Raw genomic sequence first — 20,237 nt, forward strand, 5'->3', positions numbered from 1 at the left:
GGAGATTGGTTTAAGAATGAAGATTGAACAATAAGGTTCACAAGCTGCATCAGAAACACACAACTCCTGTCTCTCACTCCAAAACTCTTCAAACATTGCCACTCAGAATGAGACACAACTAGAAGAGAGCAGTGAGCAGCTAGGAGCAAAGGAGTTTAGAAGATTCATCCCTCCCCACAAGCACAGTGAATGGAGATGAGCCCCTGAGAAACCACTCCCTGTGATTAGAAGGTAGACCTGCCAGTCATTCCTCCCTCACACCCGCCCACTGTCCACCCCCACCCAGCAACCTTTCCATATATGGAAAAGTGAAATCAAAATGGCCGGGGGGGGGGGGGGTTGCAGACAGAATGTCTGCCTTTCTGCAGCCTTCCAAAGGGCCTAAGTGCACGCAGAGCTTTGTAGGTTCAGTTTCAGTTCTGGTCACCTCAGAGGTAATTCCACTTCATCATGGGGAGCCTCAGAGTCCCTCCAAAGCATCCCAATTCAACTTGGGATTTGGTCAAATCCAACGCACATCCCTAATACAAAGCACACTGCTATTATAAAACCACAAGAGTTTGGCTTTTTTTTTTTTTAAAAAAGCATTCTATTACTATAAAGCCTGAAAAATCTGTAACATAAAATCAAGAAAATTTGTCCTCATTAGGGGTATCATCGGACAAAATTTCAGAAAATCCTGAAGAATAGCTGAGTTCCACCAGTTTTAACATTTTACATTGAAGGGCAGGCATCCTGTATTTCTAGCCATGTTTTGTGCCCAGCCCACCCAAAACAAAGCATGCATTTCTCCTTTGGGTGATGTAGGTCTGGGGTGGGCAGAAAATAGATAGGGATCTTGATTTGATGTAGATCAGCAAGGTTTTCTGACTCCCAATTGTCTGAAAATAGCAATAACTAAAAAGAAACATTTGGGATAAAGTCAAGAGTGGATTAGAAAGTAAAAGTACTTGTGAGCTTGGTTGTAGTACTAATCACAAATTTCTGAGCTGAGCATCTGCTCAGAACAGAAGTAGTACCCCTTTCCTTAACTCCTAATATATTGTTTGCCCACTTGAGCCCCATTTTTCCCAGGCTCCACAATTTTTCCCCGAGCTCAGAGTTCTAGTAAAAACAAACAATCTTCCTACAAGCCTAAAGCTTGCCTGCCCTAGGGTTGTATGAGAATTTCATTTTGCTTTGTTGCTGACTCAAATTTCCCCCATTTGCACCTCTGAACACGGCACAAACACAAACATGTTTTTTGGGGAAAGCTTGCATTTCTCCAAACTTACATTTGCATTCAAAAAATGTGCACTTCAACTAGTTACTTCTGCAGTTAAGGGATTTCAAAGTCCCTATGTTGATCTATCATCTAACTAAGGACAAACATTGCAGTGCATGTGTTTGGGGCAGATTGAAGCTTCTCATAGGGGTGTACGAAACCCCGCTTACCTGGCTCCTCCGGGTTCCGCAGGTGGGGGGAGGTGATCCGTTCCTCCCCCCAGAATCCTCAACGGGGGCGATCTGTTCCTCCCCCCCGGAATCCTGCCTGGCTGGCTCCGCTCCACGGCCAGGCCGCAGAGCCGCTGGCCAGGACAACCCGCAGTGGGGCCTCCAGCCGCTGCCGGGCTGGTGCGGACGCAAATGGCGTCCTGTGTAGGGGATGCCATTTGCGTCCCTATGCCAGCCCGTGATAGGCTACATAAATATTTGCGGTGGCCATTTGCGTTCCCTTTTTTTTCCCGCCGTGATAGGCTACATAAATATTTCCGTAGCCTCTCACAGCAAAACAGAGAGGTGCAAATGGCGGCCGCCGTAGCCGCCATTTGCGTTCCCTTAGTTTTGCCGTAATAGCCTACGTAAATACTTACGTAGCCTATCACGGCTTCCACAGGGACACAGAAGAAGCGAATGGCGGCCATGGACGCGGCCGCCATTTGCTATGCCGCGTGGATCGCAGCAGATAGGTGCTCCGTTCCGGGCCTATTTCACAGGGTGGGGGGGCTTCGTTCCGCCACAGATTTTGGGGGGGCCGAATGCACTGGCATTCAGCCTCACGGAGATCCGTGGCGGAATTCTCCACCATGCCTACTTCTGGAGCCTGCTTCTCAAAAGCAAAATGGTCATTGCTGGAGTCAGCTGCTGTATCTGTGTTTGTGTGCTGCAGGTGAAGAGGTGGTGTGTATGAAATGCTGCTGCATGTTTGCATGTGAAGTGCTACTTCCAGGGCCGGCCCTACCATTAGGCTGGGTGAAGCAGTCACCTCAGGCGGCAGATGCTCTGAGGTGGCAGCAAAGTGTTGGAGGAAAGAGGTGTGTGCCTCATGGCCTGCCCCATGTCCCTATGCTAGCCTGCTGCCTTCAGGTCCAGTGGAGGATGGTGTTCCATCAGCAGTGTTGAAGAAACAATGCAGTCAGCTTTTGTACATGAAATGGGAGAGGGGATCATCTTGTTTTTTTTTCCCTCAGGCAGCAAAATGCCTTGGGATGGCCCTGGCTACTTCAGCTGTTTATGTGTGGTGGCCTGTTGTGGGTGTAGAGTAGTTGCTTGCATTTGCATATGAAGTGTTCATCATGCATGTGTTTGTGTCTGTCCGTATCTGCATGTGACATGCTGCTATATGTTTTTGTGTGTATGTGATACTCTGCTGTGTGAGAGAGAGAGAAGGAGGGAGGGGAAAAATTGAACTGCCAGATCCATACCATTACTTCATCTGCAGTTTCTGGCTTGACTCACTTCCTCTAGCGATCCACTCTACATCTCTTCAGATCTCTGCCATTTTCACTTGTTTTTCAGTCTGTAATAAAAACCATGGACTACATTCCAGGGATGTTCTAATTTACTGTTTATCACACACACCTCTCCCAATGCCCTGTGTAATACAGAAATTACAAAAAAGAAAAATAAAAGGAGAGGGAGGGAAGTACTATGTTGCGTAACTAGTACATTTTTGAGCCATTGGACAAACTATGAAAACACTAATAAAAATAGAAACAATGTGGGGATAATAACAAAATGCCAGAACAAACATGACTGAAATTATAACTACAGAAATAAAATGTGTGAGCCACTTTAAACACCTTAAAGTGCAGTAAAATTCAAAGCATTATAGATAAAGATGGGCTAATTAGTGATGTTCTAACTTGTTGGAGTTCTCCGAGTTCTACCTCAAAGATCAGTCTGCCTCATTCCTGTTCCCAATTGCACACACACACACACACACACACACACACCAGTTTGACCAGGGAAGTATGCATTTGGGTGCCCTTTTTTTAAAGTGTGCACCCAAATGTATGCTTTCCCCCCATTGACTAAAACCATGATGTGCATTTCCCCCAAATGCACATTTTCAGTGCACATCCCCCCCACCCCAAGTACATATTTTGCAAGCAAGTATCACAAGCTCAGAATGTGTGAGCCTTGCCCATGAGAGGTGGTTCTCCTCCTATTCAAGGGTGCAAACGGGGAAAGTTCTGATCTTAAATGAATGGAAATGAAATTGTTTTACATGATTACATCCCTAATTATAGAGCTATTTTGAAAACAGAGGCCTACTCTCAAGAGTTCACAGGTAATTCAGTGGGTTTCCTTTTCAAAGAGCAAAGAAATGCTAAGATCTAAAAACCTTTGGTTTAAGAAAGGCGCAAAGGTGCTTGCATGCAAATGTGGTGGCTAAGTTGTAAGAGTTCAGTGCATGTTGTCATAAGACAGTGAATACATGAAGAGGGCTAAACTCAGTGGTGGCTGGTGGCTCTGATTTCAGTGGGGCTGTGATCCATTCTGGGTTTCAGTGAGAACCACCCAGAATGCTGAAGAAGCTATCCAAGGTGCTGGACCCTATCCCCCAAATAGATTCAGCAGCTTGGCTAGCTCCTTTAGAATTCTGGCTGGTTCTGACTGAAACTCAGAATTGAATCACAGTTCCACCAAAGTCATAGCCACCAGCCTCCTCTGGCTAAACTATGTCAGCCATTTTCATAGCAATTTGCCACAAACAATGTGGGAAGCTATTAAGTGCTTGCTTGCTTGCTTGCTTGCTTTGTTTCTCTTTCTTTCTTTCTTTCTTTCTTTCTTTCTTTCTTTGCAAATCCCCAGACTCTAAAGGCTGCTTATGCACAAAACACCCTACACCTGTTTATCTGAAGCTTGGCAGGGGGCAACTATGCCTGCTGATGTCATCCAATTCTGCCAAGAAATAATACTTTTAAAAAGTTATTGGCAGTTCGCTTTTTAAAAAAACATCAAAAATGAAAGGTGTCTTGTACAACCTGCACCTATTTCTCTGAAATTTTCCAGATTATATCCCCTCAGAAGGGGCTACTATGCCTGAAACTTTCATGCAATTCCCTCAAACAGGAAAAAAAAGTTTCAGTCATCTGTTGATTCCCAGTCAATGGGAGGTAGGGATGGTGCTGGAGTTCAAGCAGGGGGTGGAATCCGATGGACTACCCCCTTCCCCAGCTGGCCACCTGGATTCCGCTCTCTGGGCTTATTTGTCCGCTCGGTGACCAGTGGGAAATACTGCAGGGCCATCAGTCCCCTTACCAAGCTGCCAATTGTGGGCACAATCACGACTCTCAGTTATTCTCACATATCTAAAGTTGTATCTATGGCTGTCTTAAAGGGGCAATGACTCAAGATTACAGGTGTAAAGGGCCCTTTACACCATTTTGTTTATACCAGGTGTTTACACCTGTAATATTGCTTATGTGATGGCCTTACGACTGCCATTTACACAGGATTCAATTTCCAGAAATGGAAGAAGTCACAATGGCAACTCGCTCGAAGAGGCTGACAGCTACTGGCACACATCCCAAGAGTCCAGGCACAGAGCAGGAGGCTCACGCAGCTTGGTGGCTGGGTGATGGGGAGCACGTGCCTTGGCAGAGGGATGACAGGGCATGCAGCTGGGTGGAGGGGTGCCTGGGCAGCTGGGCTTCCAAACTGATGCAGTTTGGAGTGACCCGACCCACTTTGGGTAGCTGTGGGCTGATCCTGACTCACTTCAAGTGCAGGCCAAAGCACCCCGCTTCAGCTGGGAATTTGACTCTGGAGCCAAAGAGGTGCACAGCCCTACTTCGAAGCACAGCAACAGCTGGTGAATTTCTGCAATTCCACTATACCGCAGCACCATCTAGTGTCTGTATAATGAAACAACTTGCAGAGAAACAAACTCCCTGAAAAAAGCATGAGTAAAGCAGCCAATTTTAATCCAGCAAAGAATCTGGTAGCAGAAGCCCCAGTAAAGGTGCGGGATAACAGCTTGATGTAGAGAAGCCCTCTGAGTGCCCCTCTTCTACTTCTTAATGAATAGACCCACTCCTTGGGGAAACCCTACATGGATGCAGTACTACGTGGCAGAAAGATTTCCAAAATGGAAAATTGTCCAGTGTTTTATTTTTCTGCAGAAAAGAAAATCAATTTCACAACTGTTATTAGTATCAATTAATGGATGCCACTCGCAAGTACAATATTAGGCCAGTTTGGCAGTTTCCAAGTTGTAACTGATGTTTTTTCAGGTGACCATCCCAAGCAAGTATATGAGAAAATACATATAAGGCACTGAAATGCAAATATGTCTCCATGTGACACAGTGACAGCAAAACTGGAGGTGTCCCAACAACCTCATAGAAGGGTGGTGAACTCCATTGAAATAAATGAGTGGTTGCCAGCATATCATGCACATTTCTTTGGACTGCTAACATTTATTAGTGTGCCAACACTTTTCATTACTTTTGCGTGTGTTTTCTTAAACTGAATCAGTGTAAGGAAAGTGCATTCTATTGTCTTTAAAATTTCACACATCTTCCAATAAAAAAGCTACATAAAATAAAATTAAAATCATATTGAGTGTGCTTTAATTCTGCCCCTCAAATATTTCAGGTCAAATTTTGTAGTGTATTGGGGGGGAGATAACATGGGCTATTTTTTTAGCTTCGTTGTTTACTAAATACAAGTAAATTAATCATCCTAAATTAGATCACTCACTAGAACTCTGAAAATGTTCCCATGTAAAATGATGTTTTTCCGATGCAAATTATCCAATGTAAATTAGCTTAACTTGCAGACAAAAATGTTCTGCGTCAAGCCGCATTACCACATGGAGGTACCCTATGGCTCAAACAGCACATGACACGGAGTTGTAACTTTCTTCTGACTCTTAAAAAAAGAAAAAGAAAAATAGATGCTAGAAGGTACAGTCTTGAGCAGAGTATCACCTAGGGGAGAGGAACTGCTCAGTTGCCTCCCTCCCTCCCTTTTGTCCACTCAGAAGCACCCTCCAATCTGCTTTCTCATCAATGAGGGAAAAGATCCAAGGATCTGTATCTTTTCCTGTGAGGTGGGAAAAGCAGGTGGGCAATATTTTGAGTGCAAAAATGGCAAGAAGGGAAAGAGTTAAGCAGCCTTTTCCCTATCCCACACCATCCACTCATGGCTGCAGCCTCTCATGACTATCCCCCCCCCCCAAAAAAAGGGTAAACTAAGGAACTGAATATCACATGTAACCTGAGATTCCGAAAAGAAAGGTCTATTTTCTATTATTGACAGGCACTCAACCTCTAGTCAACTTGAAAAAGTCAATGAAAATCTGGCATTTTTCTGTTGTTAGTGTTAGGATGTATATGATGTTTGATAACTTCATTTTCTGCTCTTTCTTATGCCCTATTTGTGTCAGCAATTCCCAGAAACACATATGCACGGCTGGAATTATCCCTGATTCTGTGATGTGCTAATTAATCTTATTCTCTGTAGCTGTTATGGTTATGATTCAGTGAGTCAATACCATGGGGGCAGCAGGATTTTTCCTCTTGAAGGCTATGGATTGCCTTTCACTCCTTGTATTTTGTCCTCCATTCCCATCCATGAGACCCAGCTGTGAAGGCAGCTTTCTGGATCACAGTTAGTCCTTTCCCCCCTCTATTTCAGCACTGACCACTGTGAATTTCTCTGAGCTTTTGCTTTAGTCTGTTCCATCACTAACACTGATCTAATAACAGGCCTTTACATCTGGTCTCCCGTTCTATGGGTTGGATCCAGATTTAGTCACATTTAGAACAGACCCATTGGAATCACTAAGACTTAAATTAGGTGTGACAAATGTAGGTACCATTGATTTCAATGGGCCTACTCAAATGTATGTATAAGTAAATCTGAATCCAAGCAGAAGAATGTTACCAACATCCTCTGCCATGGAATGTGATAGGTATAAAAGTTAAATGACTTACAAACATGCAAAAGAACAGCTAGTGGTCTTATAAAAAAAAATCAAGCAGATATTAAATTCAGCATAAATTCATTTTTTTAAAAAAAATTCAAAATGAATGTGAAATATTTCAAAATTCACTTTTAATGTTTCATTCATTCATTCATTCATTTAAAGAAACATTCTACATCTTCAGCCTTGTTGATGAAATTTGGGGCAATAGTCTTTCACAAACACTTGCTAAATTCAATACTTCCACACCTATTCTCTGCCCCCCCCAACCCTTGGCCCTAATCCAGCTGCAGGAAACGCCCATTGTCAGCACTAATATGCATGTGTGTTTCCCATTACTAAAAACAGTGACCCAGGGGGGTCCGAGATGTGTCTCAAGCCCTGGTCATGCAATCTTCAATGTTGTTTGGAGCAGCGTATGGCTTTGTTCTCCTGACCCTTCCTCTAAATAGCTGTTCAATACTAGTCTATATGACTGGGATTGTGTCCATGCACCTCCAGTTCTTGGATCACCGTCTTCATATATGCACATATATGGGAAATGCACATATAGTTCCCATTTGTTGTTGCATTTCTTTCAGCTGGTTTGGGGCACCTAACTTTAAAAGAATCTGTAACTGGGAAAGTTGAAAGCAATTTAAATGAAGTTATAAATTTGATTGTAAAAATCTAAACAACGTTGGCTTAGCATTTGCTTGAAAATTACCACCACCACCACCCCAGAAAGTAACTGTGTTACTGCTAGAAGTTGCAACCATTGGCCAGGAGATAATACAACCACTGCATGGTGGCAGAAAAAGAGTCATATAGAAAGGGCTTTGATATAGTTGAATGTGCTGTAGAAATGGATAGCGATGTAAAGCCAGTTCAGTTCCAACAACCCATTTGTTTATTTCCCTTTCAGAAAAGTTATTGCCAGACTTCTAAATTGCCATTCAAGTGCACAGTGCAAAAAGCAGAAGAGAAAGAAAATGACACTCAAGCTTTGTTCATGAACTCATTTCCTTGGAAAGTATGGTGGGACAGCCAATACTTGTGTCCTTCCACCCTGCCTAGAAAGTAACATGTGACACAGCTGTATGCACAGATTATTACTTTATTAAATGAGAAGTACTGTCATTGTGAGAATTTTATTTGTATATAAAGAGAAGCCAGGAACCATAAGCAGATCCGCAGCAGAATACTGTAAGAAATTCCATGGTTACTGTAAGGAACAGTGCACATGTTGATGACCACGATATGGAAGCCACTGTAAATCATTCTAAGGGGTGACAGTCACCACACAGTGGCTATTAAGAGATTTATGTTTAATTCCCTTCAGGGGTCAGATAAGAAAATCACAAGCATATTCCGTTAACATAAATTTGCTGTTATGAATTAAAAGGGGGAAATGTTTATATACTTATGTCTTTGAAAGCAGTGAAAGGATTAAGCAAGGCAGTGTATACAGTGGGTAAGAGACTGATATGTGAACCAGGGAGTTTACATTTGAAATTTCTCATCTGCCATAGTAAGCTTCTTTCTCTGAGTGTTAGCCCCTCCTGGAATATGGGAATGATGATGATCTCTAAGAGAAAGCGTGAATCTCTCTTTCTCTCTCACTCTCATTCTCTCCAGTCTTTTTCAGAGTATGTTGCAGATGGTGACACCACATTTGGGGCTGGGAAACAGAAAGTATGGAGATGGGGAAGTCGTTTGGTGGAGGAAGGTGGAATGAGAATTCCATTGTCAGCTGCCCAGAAGGAAGTTGAAAAATCTATGCAACCAGGTCTGATATATCCTCATGATTATCACTTTAGACGCACAACAAGTCAAAGTGAGGAAAGCCAATAAGATCTCTTGTTTACCACATTCTAGAGAACAATCACTACTGTTTGATGGAAACAGGAGGATAACCTCTTTGTTATTAGTAGATTACTCTAGGCTTAAAAACCCATTACATTTGATCAATTAGTTGATGAATAGTTTCAGTTTGAGTCCATTTTCTGGCGTTAGATAAGGGGGCAAAATAGATTTTGGTTATATCTCAGAGGTGTGAGAGGATTTTTTTATCCTTACATGTATGCAACTGCTCACCATATGGATCCCATATAATAAAAAGGTTGGTCTGTGGTGATTATAGTTTTGGCTCTGAGGCAGTATAGAAACATAATAAAGAAATATACAGAAAAATAATAAATGAATAAATGAAATGAATATAGAAAAGAATTGCTACAGTCAAGCAGTTAATCCACAAAAGTTAATCACTTTTACCATATTCCAAATCTATCTTCCACATGAATCTCTTCCATTTTCTTCTATGTTGCTCATAGAAAGCACACAAATGGGTGGCCATTTGAACATGTTATATTTTAATTTGCAGAGACAAAAATGACAAGCAATTTATTTACATAAAACTGTACAAAAGCAAATTAAATTATGCAAAATCTTTCATAAATAGAGGTGGACTAGCGCTGAATACATTTTTGCCATGTTTCTTTTTTTTTTTTAGCGTAGTTGCGTGCATAGTGACTCATAATAAACAATGATAAGTTGTTCTCTGCTTCACTATCAACATCCAAGTTGCAGAACAATAGTCAATGATTAATATTACAAACAGATCGTAACCACACTGAATGTAAGTGCTTCAAAATTCAGGAAAAGAAATGTCTGAAAGTGTACCCAGGGTAGCTGAAAAATGATGCCTTCTTCCAAGTACTATGATCTTCAGGCAATTGCCCAACTTAAATGTTGAGACTAGGTTCATCTCTACCATTGTCCATCTCCTCTCTTTCAGCACTTAAGAAAACACTGGATCTTTATCACAGATGGAACATAAGCAAAACTGTCCCATTCTTCAACTCTTCAAATACCGTAAAAGTCTTCTAGTGATGGCTGTATTTATGGTACTTTCATTTTGCCTCTCTCTCTCTCTCTCTCTCTCTCTCCATTTTCCTATACCTCCATTTTCCTATGTGACAACTTCCCAGGGTAGTCTTTCAGCCAAGCACCTTCAATCTCTCATTTGAGTTCTTCCCCCACAGAAAAATAACATCTACCTTGATTTCTGAACCCAGGAAGTAGGCCAGTCAGAAATTATATTGACTAAATATTAGCATATCTGGAGGTTGGAATAAGCATTAGAGTTTAGACTGAAGTTAAGACAGACAATTTCTAATGCATATAAACTTACATAACGTGATGAGTCAGTCTATAAATGTGTCCAATGTAAAATACATGCACAGCTCCTTTGAGTTCCTTGTGAAATTAAAAAGCTAACCATAGGATTCCAGTATATGAAATGAAAACAACATGGCTGCTAAAAGCATTTTTTTAAATGAACATAAATCATCAGTTTCTCTGCCAAATAGACTCATAATATCTTGCTACTGAGACCTATACTGTAGCTTTTCCTCAGATAACAAATATCCTATCTCAAAATCACATTCTTTTTTTCTTTCTTTTTTTAAATAATGAATGATATTTAAGACTGGTCCATTATCTGAGTTTGGTAGAAGGCATTTTTTAATATATCATTTTTTTTCATTTCTCAGAAAATAAACATGGTTAAATATACAGGTTCAAAAAGGTGGGAATAGCCCATTAAATTTTTAGTGTCCAACCCCAACCACCATTTTTACCATAACAACAGGTATAAAAGGCACAGTTGCATATTTTGCATTCACTCTAAAATTTTTCATTTTATTGATTTTTTATAAAAAGCACTCTATATAAGGAGTGTCACCAGATTTAACTAATTTCAAATGAAAAAAAACACACAAAAATATATTTGTGTCTCATGCTGGGTCATAAGAAGCAATTGACTATGTTTCGATGGCTAGGTTTTACTAGAATTACCGCAAATACATACAAGTACACTGTATTTTTTATTATCCTTTGTGCCCATCTTAGCTCTATGAGTAAATTAGGTAAATTCCTCAATTATATGATTTGACTGTATGTAGCACACAAAATGGGGAGTGGTTGCTGATCCAGTTAATCCTGAAGGCCTTCTCTGACCTGTATTGGCTTTCTAGAAAAGAGGTTAAAAAGAGAAATAGTTTGTTTAGATCTCTCTTATTTAGTGGTTCTCAAGTTTATATTCAATATAATAGGATTTTACTTTAAAAATAGTTCTATTGACCATTGGGGTGATGTGATTATGTTCTCTGTTGAAACCTGCAAGAAATACGTACGCTTTAATGTAAATATCTTGAGAAGCATTATTCTTAACAGATACTTAAAACTTATACAAATACAGTAACTGATTTAATCAGTCCTCTAATAAAGTCAACATTTGCATCTCTGCATGTTTTTTTTAAAGATGCATTAGAATGATCAATCATTTCTAATCTTTCCTTTAACACTATTCTTCCGTTCTAATATGTGCCCGTGGTTCTTAATTGCTACATGCAAACTCATTGCAAAATAAAATACAAAACATAAGGAAGATGCACAATCAAAAGGGCACTTTGCTGTTGAGAGTTCGAAGGACAAAAGTTGCGATGAGTTTGTACCAATCGATTAGCCTGTATTTCAGGCTGTTTAACAATATATCCTATGTCATTTTTAAAGTAGAAAACTACCCAATCTACCTTGTCACTACAATCTACTAGAACCATCTAGTCATGCTTTAATGCCAAGTTAAACAACAGAGGGACTGGTTTCTCTTTGCATCCCTTCTCAAGCTGTCCCCACTGCATTGACCGATTGTCAGTTTCGTTTGAATGTCCAAGCTCAGCCATTCTTTATTACTATGTCATTCTCAATACAGAACTAGCTCAAATTCTACATGCTCTGTAACTTCTTATTGCACAAAATAAATCTGGTCCATTTCCTTATCCACTTGATATAGTGCAAATTATGAGAACTGTCACAGCCCAGAGCTCTGCACTATCATGATCAGGTCTGGATTCTTTGTAACTTTTTACAAACAAAACTAGCTTGCACAGAGCATGTTGGTGGTGACGTCAGTCAAGACTGCTGGTCACCTTGAGCCTCAACATGAGTTTCATATTGCACAGGACTCAGCTTAAATGCACTTGTGTTTTAAGAAAACCTGCATAATACCTTTGCCAAGAGCAAATGATTAACCCGGAACACTGATAATCCAAGAGTTAGCACCCACTCTCAACAAAGATGTTGTCATACTTGACTTGAAGCATGTTCTTCCCACTGCCTTCTTCTTTCAAATTTCTCCCTCACATGTTGTGGAGCTCATGAACACAGCCTCCTGGATGGATGTGAAACCTTCTAAGGAAATATACTCTGGAACTGGAGAATCATGTTAATATAGCTTATGATGTGTCAAGCTGTTACCAGCAAGCTCATGTTATCAGTTCCTTTGGGTACTCAACTAAAACCCATTTTGGAAACAACCATGTCATCTGGCCTCGTGGCATAGACCTCTGTGCAAATGTGTGTGGAAATTATGTGCATGTGTTCGTGCGTGTCTCTGTGTCTGATTTTCTAAGACAAGACCAATGAGCAATTCCCCTGATCCATAGTGTGTTCTTTGGCCTTTTAGTTACTATGGTCATCCAAGCTAAAAGTTGGTCTTGTAAAACTAAAAATGACACCAGTTTAACAATTTATCCTTAGTATGGCATGATATATACCATCTTTCCTTTTGTTTATGTTGAAGTTTAAAATGTCAGAGAAAGAGGTGGGGGAGAAAGAAGGAGGAGGGAATGACAGCAGGAGGACGTAAGCAAGGACAGAGATAGCAGTTATTCTATGGATAAAACTGAACCCACAGTTCTTGATTATAGAGAATGTGTTGTATTTGGATTACAATCTCAGGCTGAAAGTATTTTTTTTCCTGTTGTTTCCAGCTAAAGGACAGTATTAAAGCTGTGATCTTCAAAAAGTGCTCTCTCTCTCTCTCTCTCTCTCTCTCTCATTTTTTTTAAAGTATATCTTTATTTACTTTTGTATGATTTCTGAAGGCTTATCTCTGATGGGAACCAGCAATATTCAGATGGTATCCTGGGAATATGAATATGTATGTTTGCATACATATATAAGAATTTCCCCTCTGGCCTGCTATTGCAAGCAAACCAGGTGACCACCAAATGAGAATCTGAGTGGCTCAAACAATGCTTCAGCAGTGGGGGAGGGGGGTAACAACAGTTTCTGTGGTTCTTTTCAATTTCAGACTTGTTACCTTGAAAGGAATTAACAACCATATATTTAGGAAAATAAAGATTGGTGAGTGGGGAATTAGGCATGCAGGAACAACAATGGTTTCTACATTGTATAGTAAAGTCAGGCAGACAGGATATGTAAATGCCTGGCATGGAGGCAGAAGTGGCAGGCCAAGCTTTTGTCTCTTTGGTAGCCCCCTTTGTTTCGATAGACTTTGCTTTTATTTTTTGAGTTAAAATTGTTTGGATTTATAGGTTTTTGCCTTTCATCCCCTTCTAATACACGAGATAACTGTATTGTTACTTCTTCACAGCCTAAAGGTAAACTTCTCTTCTAGTTAAAGTATTGACAGGAGATGGCTTGTATTCCCCTGTCTGTGTGAGGGGAATATCCTCTGGGTTGGCTTCCTCACTTTTGCTGAAACTAGCTGCACTGAAGGTCTCATAGGATGAGGTCAACTTTTTGTTAAGGAGGTTTCTGTTGCGGTCACCCATCAGGGAGGCTTCTCCATTGGCCAGCTTCTCTTGACTGCCCCGTTCATCAACAGGCATGAAAGTGGAGAGTTTTGGCTGGCTCTTCTGCTTCCTTTCGGGTGAAGTGCGGACAGGCATCCAGCAGGAATCCGAATGGCCGTACTCGTCACATTCCCGAGTGCACTTCCCAGTCAGAGCTACATCTGGTAAAGGTCTTGAATCTGCAAACAAAGAACAAGAATGGACTTTAGATTTCAGTTCTTGATTGTAGCCACCAAAAATTATGTAAAAGTATTTTGAGGGCAGGGGTGGGTAACTGGTGGTCCTCCAGATGCTTTGGCCTACAACTCTCATCAGTCTTCACCAGATTATCCATGGTGAAGAACGATGGGGATTGTAGGCCAACACATCTGGAGGGCCACAAGTTGCCCACTCCTGTTTTCGAGGTTGGTTTTGAATGTGCAACCTGTTTTTTATGTACACATATTTAGAAAAACTCCCCTCATAACTGTTGCAGTGCTATACAGTTTGATAGCAACTGTAGTGCTATCAAAATTCATTTGAATTTCTTTAGGATTCTTCAGATGTTTCACTTGAGGAGGAACCCCTATATTTGATTAAAATTTCACTTTGGGCAAAATCTAAAAGTGTGAGATTCTCCTCAGAAATGTTACATGTCTCACAGAAAACTGTTTTGGCTTCTTTCAAAACTCTGCTGAACTTTTAGCTGAGGAAGAACATCCTATTTCATATCAAATTTTGAATAGTTTAAATAAAAAGTTGATGGTAACTTTAGAAATTCAGTGGCCCTGATGCACACAGGGGGTTGTGATCAGCACAAAGAACTTGGGTCAATCAAGAGCCTGCCCTGTTCTCTTCAATTTCAAGGACATTTCAGAATGCAGACTGGAGGTACAGGTAATTCCCTGATTTTGAAAATGAAAATGGTGGGGCATCCCCACAGAGCTCAGTAAGCACTTTGCATCCCATGCGATTTTGGACTACCGCCAATGCATATATAGTACATGCAGTAAATTATAGGGATGTACGGACTGTGTAAAATCTACTCCATCTGTGTTTCGTGGATTGTCAGGTGCCTGTTGTTCTGTCGGTGGGCCACAGATGGATGCTTTTTTTTTTTTTTGTCATGTGGAAAAATATGCAAATAATTACATAAATATTTACATAATTTACCTCAGTACGTAACATTTAGCGTATTGTCCCCCATTCCATTCAATGTTTCCTCAGCAGAAACGTATGTATTTTCCTACAAATTTATATGCGTAAATTTCAGGAAAGATTAAAAAATCATCTGAAAATCCATGGACTCTGCATGGCCTGAGGGGGTCACTCCTCAGCGGATTCCACAGGTCGGATTCTTAGGAATCTGAGCTCATTTTAGTCTGTCTCGAATTTCTCCAGCATCCCTAGTAAATTAGAATGTGGAATCCGAATTGCTAACAATGAATAAAGGCATTCAACTACAAATGTATTTGTAGGAATAGGAGGCATCTGGCTGTAGATAGGAACTAAGAAAGTAAAAGTAGGTGGTGGCTAAGTCCTGCACACAGCACCACACACGGAAGGAGGAGAAATCTGCTTTGTGCCCCCTTCACCAATCCAGGCTCCAGAGACAAATCTGCAGGGGCCAGTGGGTGACTGGGAACATGGGTTTTGTTTTTGCTTCCCTGGCTTTTACTGCACTGACCTGACATGAAGAAATGGGTTGGGATGTGCATCAACATAAGCTAAAAGACAGGGAAAGCCAAATAATCAACTAAATTGACTGGACAAATATTACAATTTATTTTATTTTATTTTATTTATGCAAATGCAAAAACCTTCCTTTGAATCTTTGATGCCTTCTGTATAATATCTATGGCTTTTATCCGGGAAAGACTGATGCCCCGTTGTGAAAAATTTTTAAACACTGCTTACTGACTTGGACTTAATTCACATCTATAACTTACACCTGAGTAATGGATTAACTGAAAATTTTAGGTTTAGCTGAAATTAGGGATGCATCCACCACCCAGGAGAAACTGACATTAAATATCTATTCAACTGAAGTGGATATTGCAAGGCCAAATGATACACTATGTGGGACTGAGTGTTCAGGAACCAGATCAATGTAGACCAGTCTTAAGTCAATGGAAACATTCGTTCAATTGTCAATGCAATTGAATATGCACAGGTCTTTACAAGATGGCAAACTGTTTGCATAAGATGCATTAAAAATAGACAGCAGTAAGAAATGGTTAGGAGCATACAAACAGCTTTAAACAATGACAATGCTTTGCATTTGCAACCCCACCCCCAACCCCCTGCAAAAACACTCTATGTGTTCATGTAAGCATCTGATTGTAGGAGTGTGGGCTGACTGGAAAGTGTTCTGTGAATGTAATGTCAGTGTGTGAGCTTAGTCCTTGATCCTACAGTATCTCTACATCTCTTCTTGAATTGAATTCAGCTGAAGCAGAATTTCTTATTGTTACCTGAACTCAAATTAATACTGACGTTTTTAGGGATATTTATGTTACAACTAGGACAGCAGTTGAATTATTCGCTGATTCATTTATTCAAACCCTTTTGATTGACTAAAAATGCTGCCCCTGATAAATTGGGAACACTTTTTTTTTTAAGTTAGGCTTTTCAAAAATTTAATTGCTTATAAAAATTGCAGATAGCAAGTGCCATCATAGCACAGGCATTTTCTCTCACACAGGAGGGAATGCCTCTTCTAATATGGTTCCTTCTGTGACATGGATCAACCAAAACAGCTTCCCCCCTCCTGATGTCCTGCAGATGTGTTGGACTGCAAGTCCCACAATTTCCAGCCAGCATTGGCCACGTTAGCTGAGAAGGATGGGAGTCTGGAAGACACCAGGTTGGGGAAGGTTGATCTAAAAGCAAACGTAACAAGCTTTTTCTGTTCAAAATGTTTTATTTATATACAAATGTATACAGATTTTAAATGATTAAAATTCATTGGATTAATCAACCTGAATTTCTTTAATCGAGTGCCAGCTCTAATTACATCTGATTTAGAAGTGAATGCTAATTTAATCTATTTTGCCCCATCGTAGGGATGGCGGAGAATTTCTCCCCGAAACTTCGGGGGGCCGAGCGTCAACATGTTCGGCCCCCCGAACAAGTTTCGGGGAGAAATCCTCCGCCCCCCCGCCCCCCGCCCCCCCCCCGGGATGGGACTTACCTTCCCTGAATGTCCCTCCCGGCGGCGGGTCCAGCTGGCGGTTCATCCGGTGTTCGAGCGGGGCGGGGCGGGAGCGGCAGCCGGTCTTTCGACCGGCTGCCGCCCCCACCATTGCAATGAAAGAAAAAAAAAAAAACGTCCCCTGATAGGCTACGTGACGATTCACGTAGCCTATCACGGCTGACTTTCCAGATCTAGCCATGATAGGCTACGTCAATCGTCACGTAGCCTATCAGGGGACTTTTTTTTTTTTTACTTTCGTGTTCGCGGCCCGGCGAGGCGGGAAGCCTCCTCCCTGGCCTGAATTTCGGCCGGGCGAGGCAGGAAGCCTCCCCCCCCAGCCTGAACTTCGCGGGGGGAGCAGCGAAGCGCTCCCCCCCACCGCGAACAAGCTGCGAGAAAAGGTAAGTGACTTTCGTCCACATACAATAAATATATGCTCAATTTCCTATATACCTTTTAATATTCTTCATTAAAGCAATTGCCAAAGGGGTAGCTATGTTAGTCTGTTGTAGCAAAAAAATAAACAAATAAAAACCAAACAGCCTTTTGGCACCTTAAAGTCTACAGGCGCAATCCTATGGCCGCTAGTCAGCAGAGAGATGGCCATAGGATTGGTCGGTTCCCAGAGAACTGAGCTCCACCCCCTCCTGCGCTGCCTCATAGGCAGAACAGATCAGAAAAGTAGCACGGAGCGGGGAAAACAGGGCATTCCCAGGGGTGGGCCAGGGCGGGGAGGTTGGAAGTGCCTGTACGACACTTCTGATGTGTCGTCTGGCCACCCTTTTCCACTCTCCAAGGTCCTGTGGCTAGACAGCTAAAATCAACTGTCTAGCTGCAAAAGCAGGGTGGCAGAAGCATGGAGGATATCCACTCCTCACTACTCCTCCTGCCCTGCACTGGATCCAGTGAACTGGGCAGACCTGACATGGGGCAGTCCTGACTCCCTAAACCGGCTTTGTGAACAAGGTCAACAAATCTGAGTATGAGACTTCAGTGAGCAAAAACACAACCATAATTGTATTACAACAAGCTAAACACTACTCAGTCATTTTTACACATTAGGTCAGGAATTAGCCAGAAGAAGCCATGGGACCAAATCTGCCCCTCCCCTGAGAAACACGATTCCCACCCCAGCCACAATTGCCAACCTAGAAGCAAGAAATATGCATAGAATGAGTGATTTTTCTGGCATTGGGACTTACTGGCAACAGTCCACTTTGTGGCCACCTGATGCAGCATGGAGTTTTGACTTACTGCTGTTCATTCTCTACCTCAAGGGTCTCCAACCTTTTTGGGTCAGTGGATACATTTTGCATTTTGAGAGTGTTGTGGGTGCTCTCACAAAATAGCTGCCATAGGGGCTTGCCCACTCATAAAATGGCTACCATGGTGTACATGGCTGGTCACAAAACATTCATTTCCCAGAAGGCAGACTGGTGAGACTAAAAGAAAAGTAACTTGGCCAAGAGCCCAAGTACAAGGCAGAGGTGGAGTCTGGGCTGCAAAACCCAAAAATACTCTTTTTTATCTCAAATAAAAAGAGCATGGAAGGTAGAACTTCACTCTGTGGTATGCCAGCCTCTCAGTTAAAAATACTGCAATAATAATGTTTGAAAATATTAAAGAAATAAAATAAATAAAATAAACATCAGGAGAGAAGGGAGCCTGGTGGGTCTTTGCTCACCAGAGCTTTATAGAATTCTTACATCACAGCTCTATTATTTTCCTGTATAATTTTTTTCTAAAAAACACACACGACAGGACCCTTTTTCTATTTATGGTGTAAATTAAATACCATTTCCTGGTACAATTCAAGAGAAGAGGCAAAGACACTGCATCAGACCCTAGGCGTATTCATCTGCACTGGTGGCTTGACAGTCCTTTAAGTTTTTGCTGCTGCTTCATTTTTTATTGGGGTGTGTGTGTGTTGGATGTCTGGGTTTCCAAAGGCTTTTGAATTTAGATTTTTTGCTCAGACTCTGACAGCTTTGTTCTTCTTTCTCAGTGATGGATAACAGGCATATTGACATTCGTCAGCCCATTAGACTGAGACTGGGGAGTGGTACACAATACGTGGAGAACATAACGGGAAACCACCACTGTTCATCACAGTAAACCTGGAATTATTCTCAAACTCCCCAAAGGTAAGAAGCAGGGATAATAATTTATTACTCGGGCACACATGATGCTCTTTGATTTTTAAGCAGGCAAATCCTCTTAGCATTTTTTTTTAGAACAAGGCAGAACACATCCCTGCCATTGCTTCCCCTCTTAATAAGCTCTGTGATGGAGTGTATAATTCATTTTCAAATAATGGCCATTTAGAAAAACTGTTTAGAAAATAAGTACTGTGGTTACTTATTACTGGCGTTAGTACCACCAGGAGAAATGTTTTAAGTATCTCCCAACGATTCCATACGAAGTGTTTTAAGCTTAACATTTCAGGGTCACGATCCAAAGGGACATGAATGAGGATTTTTCCATTGCCCTTTTTCTGCATCGTCCTGAAAAGCTGCCTGTGCAGGTTGGGAGATCAGCTGGAGCAACATTCCATTTGTTGGGAGGGGCTGCCACCAAAGAGAAAAACAGCTGCATATGGATGCACTCACACACACATACACACACTGTGCATAGAATTGTTTTGTAAGTATTCCTGGGCTTCTCTCTCTTTTCTTTCTTTCCTTTGTAGGCAAGAGCACAATGAGGAACTGAGTCTGAAGGCTTTCCAAAGGACAGGTACTATATGCCGCAAAATCTGCTAATAGGAACAGAAAGTCATGTCAGGACAGGATTTGCAGGGACCAACTATAGCACCTGTCAGTAGGCCTACAGTTTTCTAACAAGATGCAGTGGCTCCAGGCCTTCTAACTGAAGGTCTGTGGCTCAAGTGTACCCATGGTTGGTTACGGTGATACTCTTCTTAGGGCGCAGTCCTATCCAGATAGGCGGCTACCTCCAAACTCGGAGGCAACCACCTATCCAGAGCACGGCAGGAGAAACACAGAGGGGATCATTCCCTCCACACTTCTCCTGCTTTGCATTTTTGGCTAGACAGCCGATTGCAGCTGTCTAGCCACAGGAGGATGGAGTGGGGGAGGAGGCTGCCGGACGACATTTTGGATGTGTCGTACAGACATTTCCGCCCTCCCTGCCCCAGAATGCCCTGGCCATGCCCCTTTTTGGCTGCTCCACACTGCTCTTGTGAGCGTGGAGGACAGGGCTG

The 20,237-nt window shown here is 41.7% G+C and overlaps 1 protein-coding gene across 1 annotated transcript in view; it reads right to left on the bottom strand.

Annotated features, from left to right (window-relative positions):
- Positions 1 to 12,818: 12,818 nt before the first annotated feature.
- Positions 12,819 to 20,237, bottom strand: part of PCDH7 (protocadherin 7) — a 576,433-nt gene continuing 569,014 nt past the window's right edge. The window contains exon 3 of the mRNA XM_084860339.1: positions 12,819 to 14,018. Coding sequence (XP_084716465.1) covers positions 13,639 to 14,018 — 380 coding nt within the window. The 3' untranslated portion in view covers positions 12,819 to 13,638. The remainder of the gene's footprint in view (positions 14,019 to 20,237) is intronic.

This window comes from Heloderma suspectum, chromosome 5 (assembly GCF_057233095.1).
Source record: "Heloderma suspectum isolate Gila_16-S chromosome 5, 16-S_ref, whole genome shotgun sequence".
Lineage (NCBI taxonomy): Eukaryota > Metazoa > Chordata > Lepidosauria > Squamata > Helodermatidae > Heloderma > Heloderma suspectum.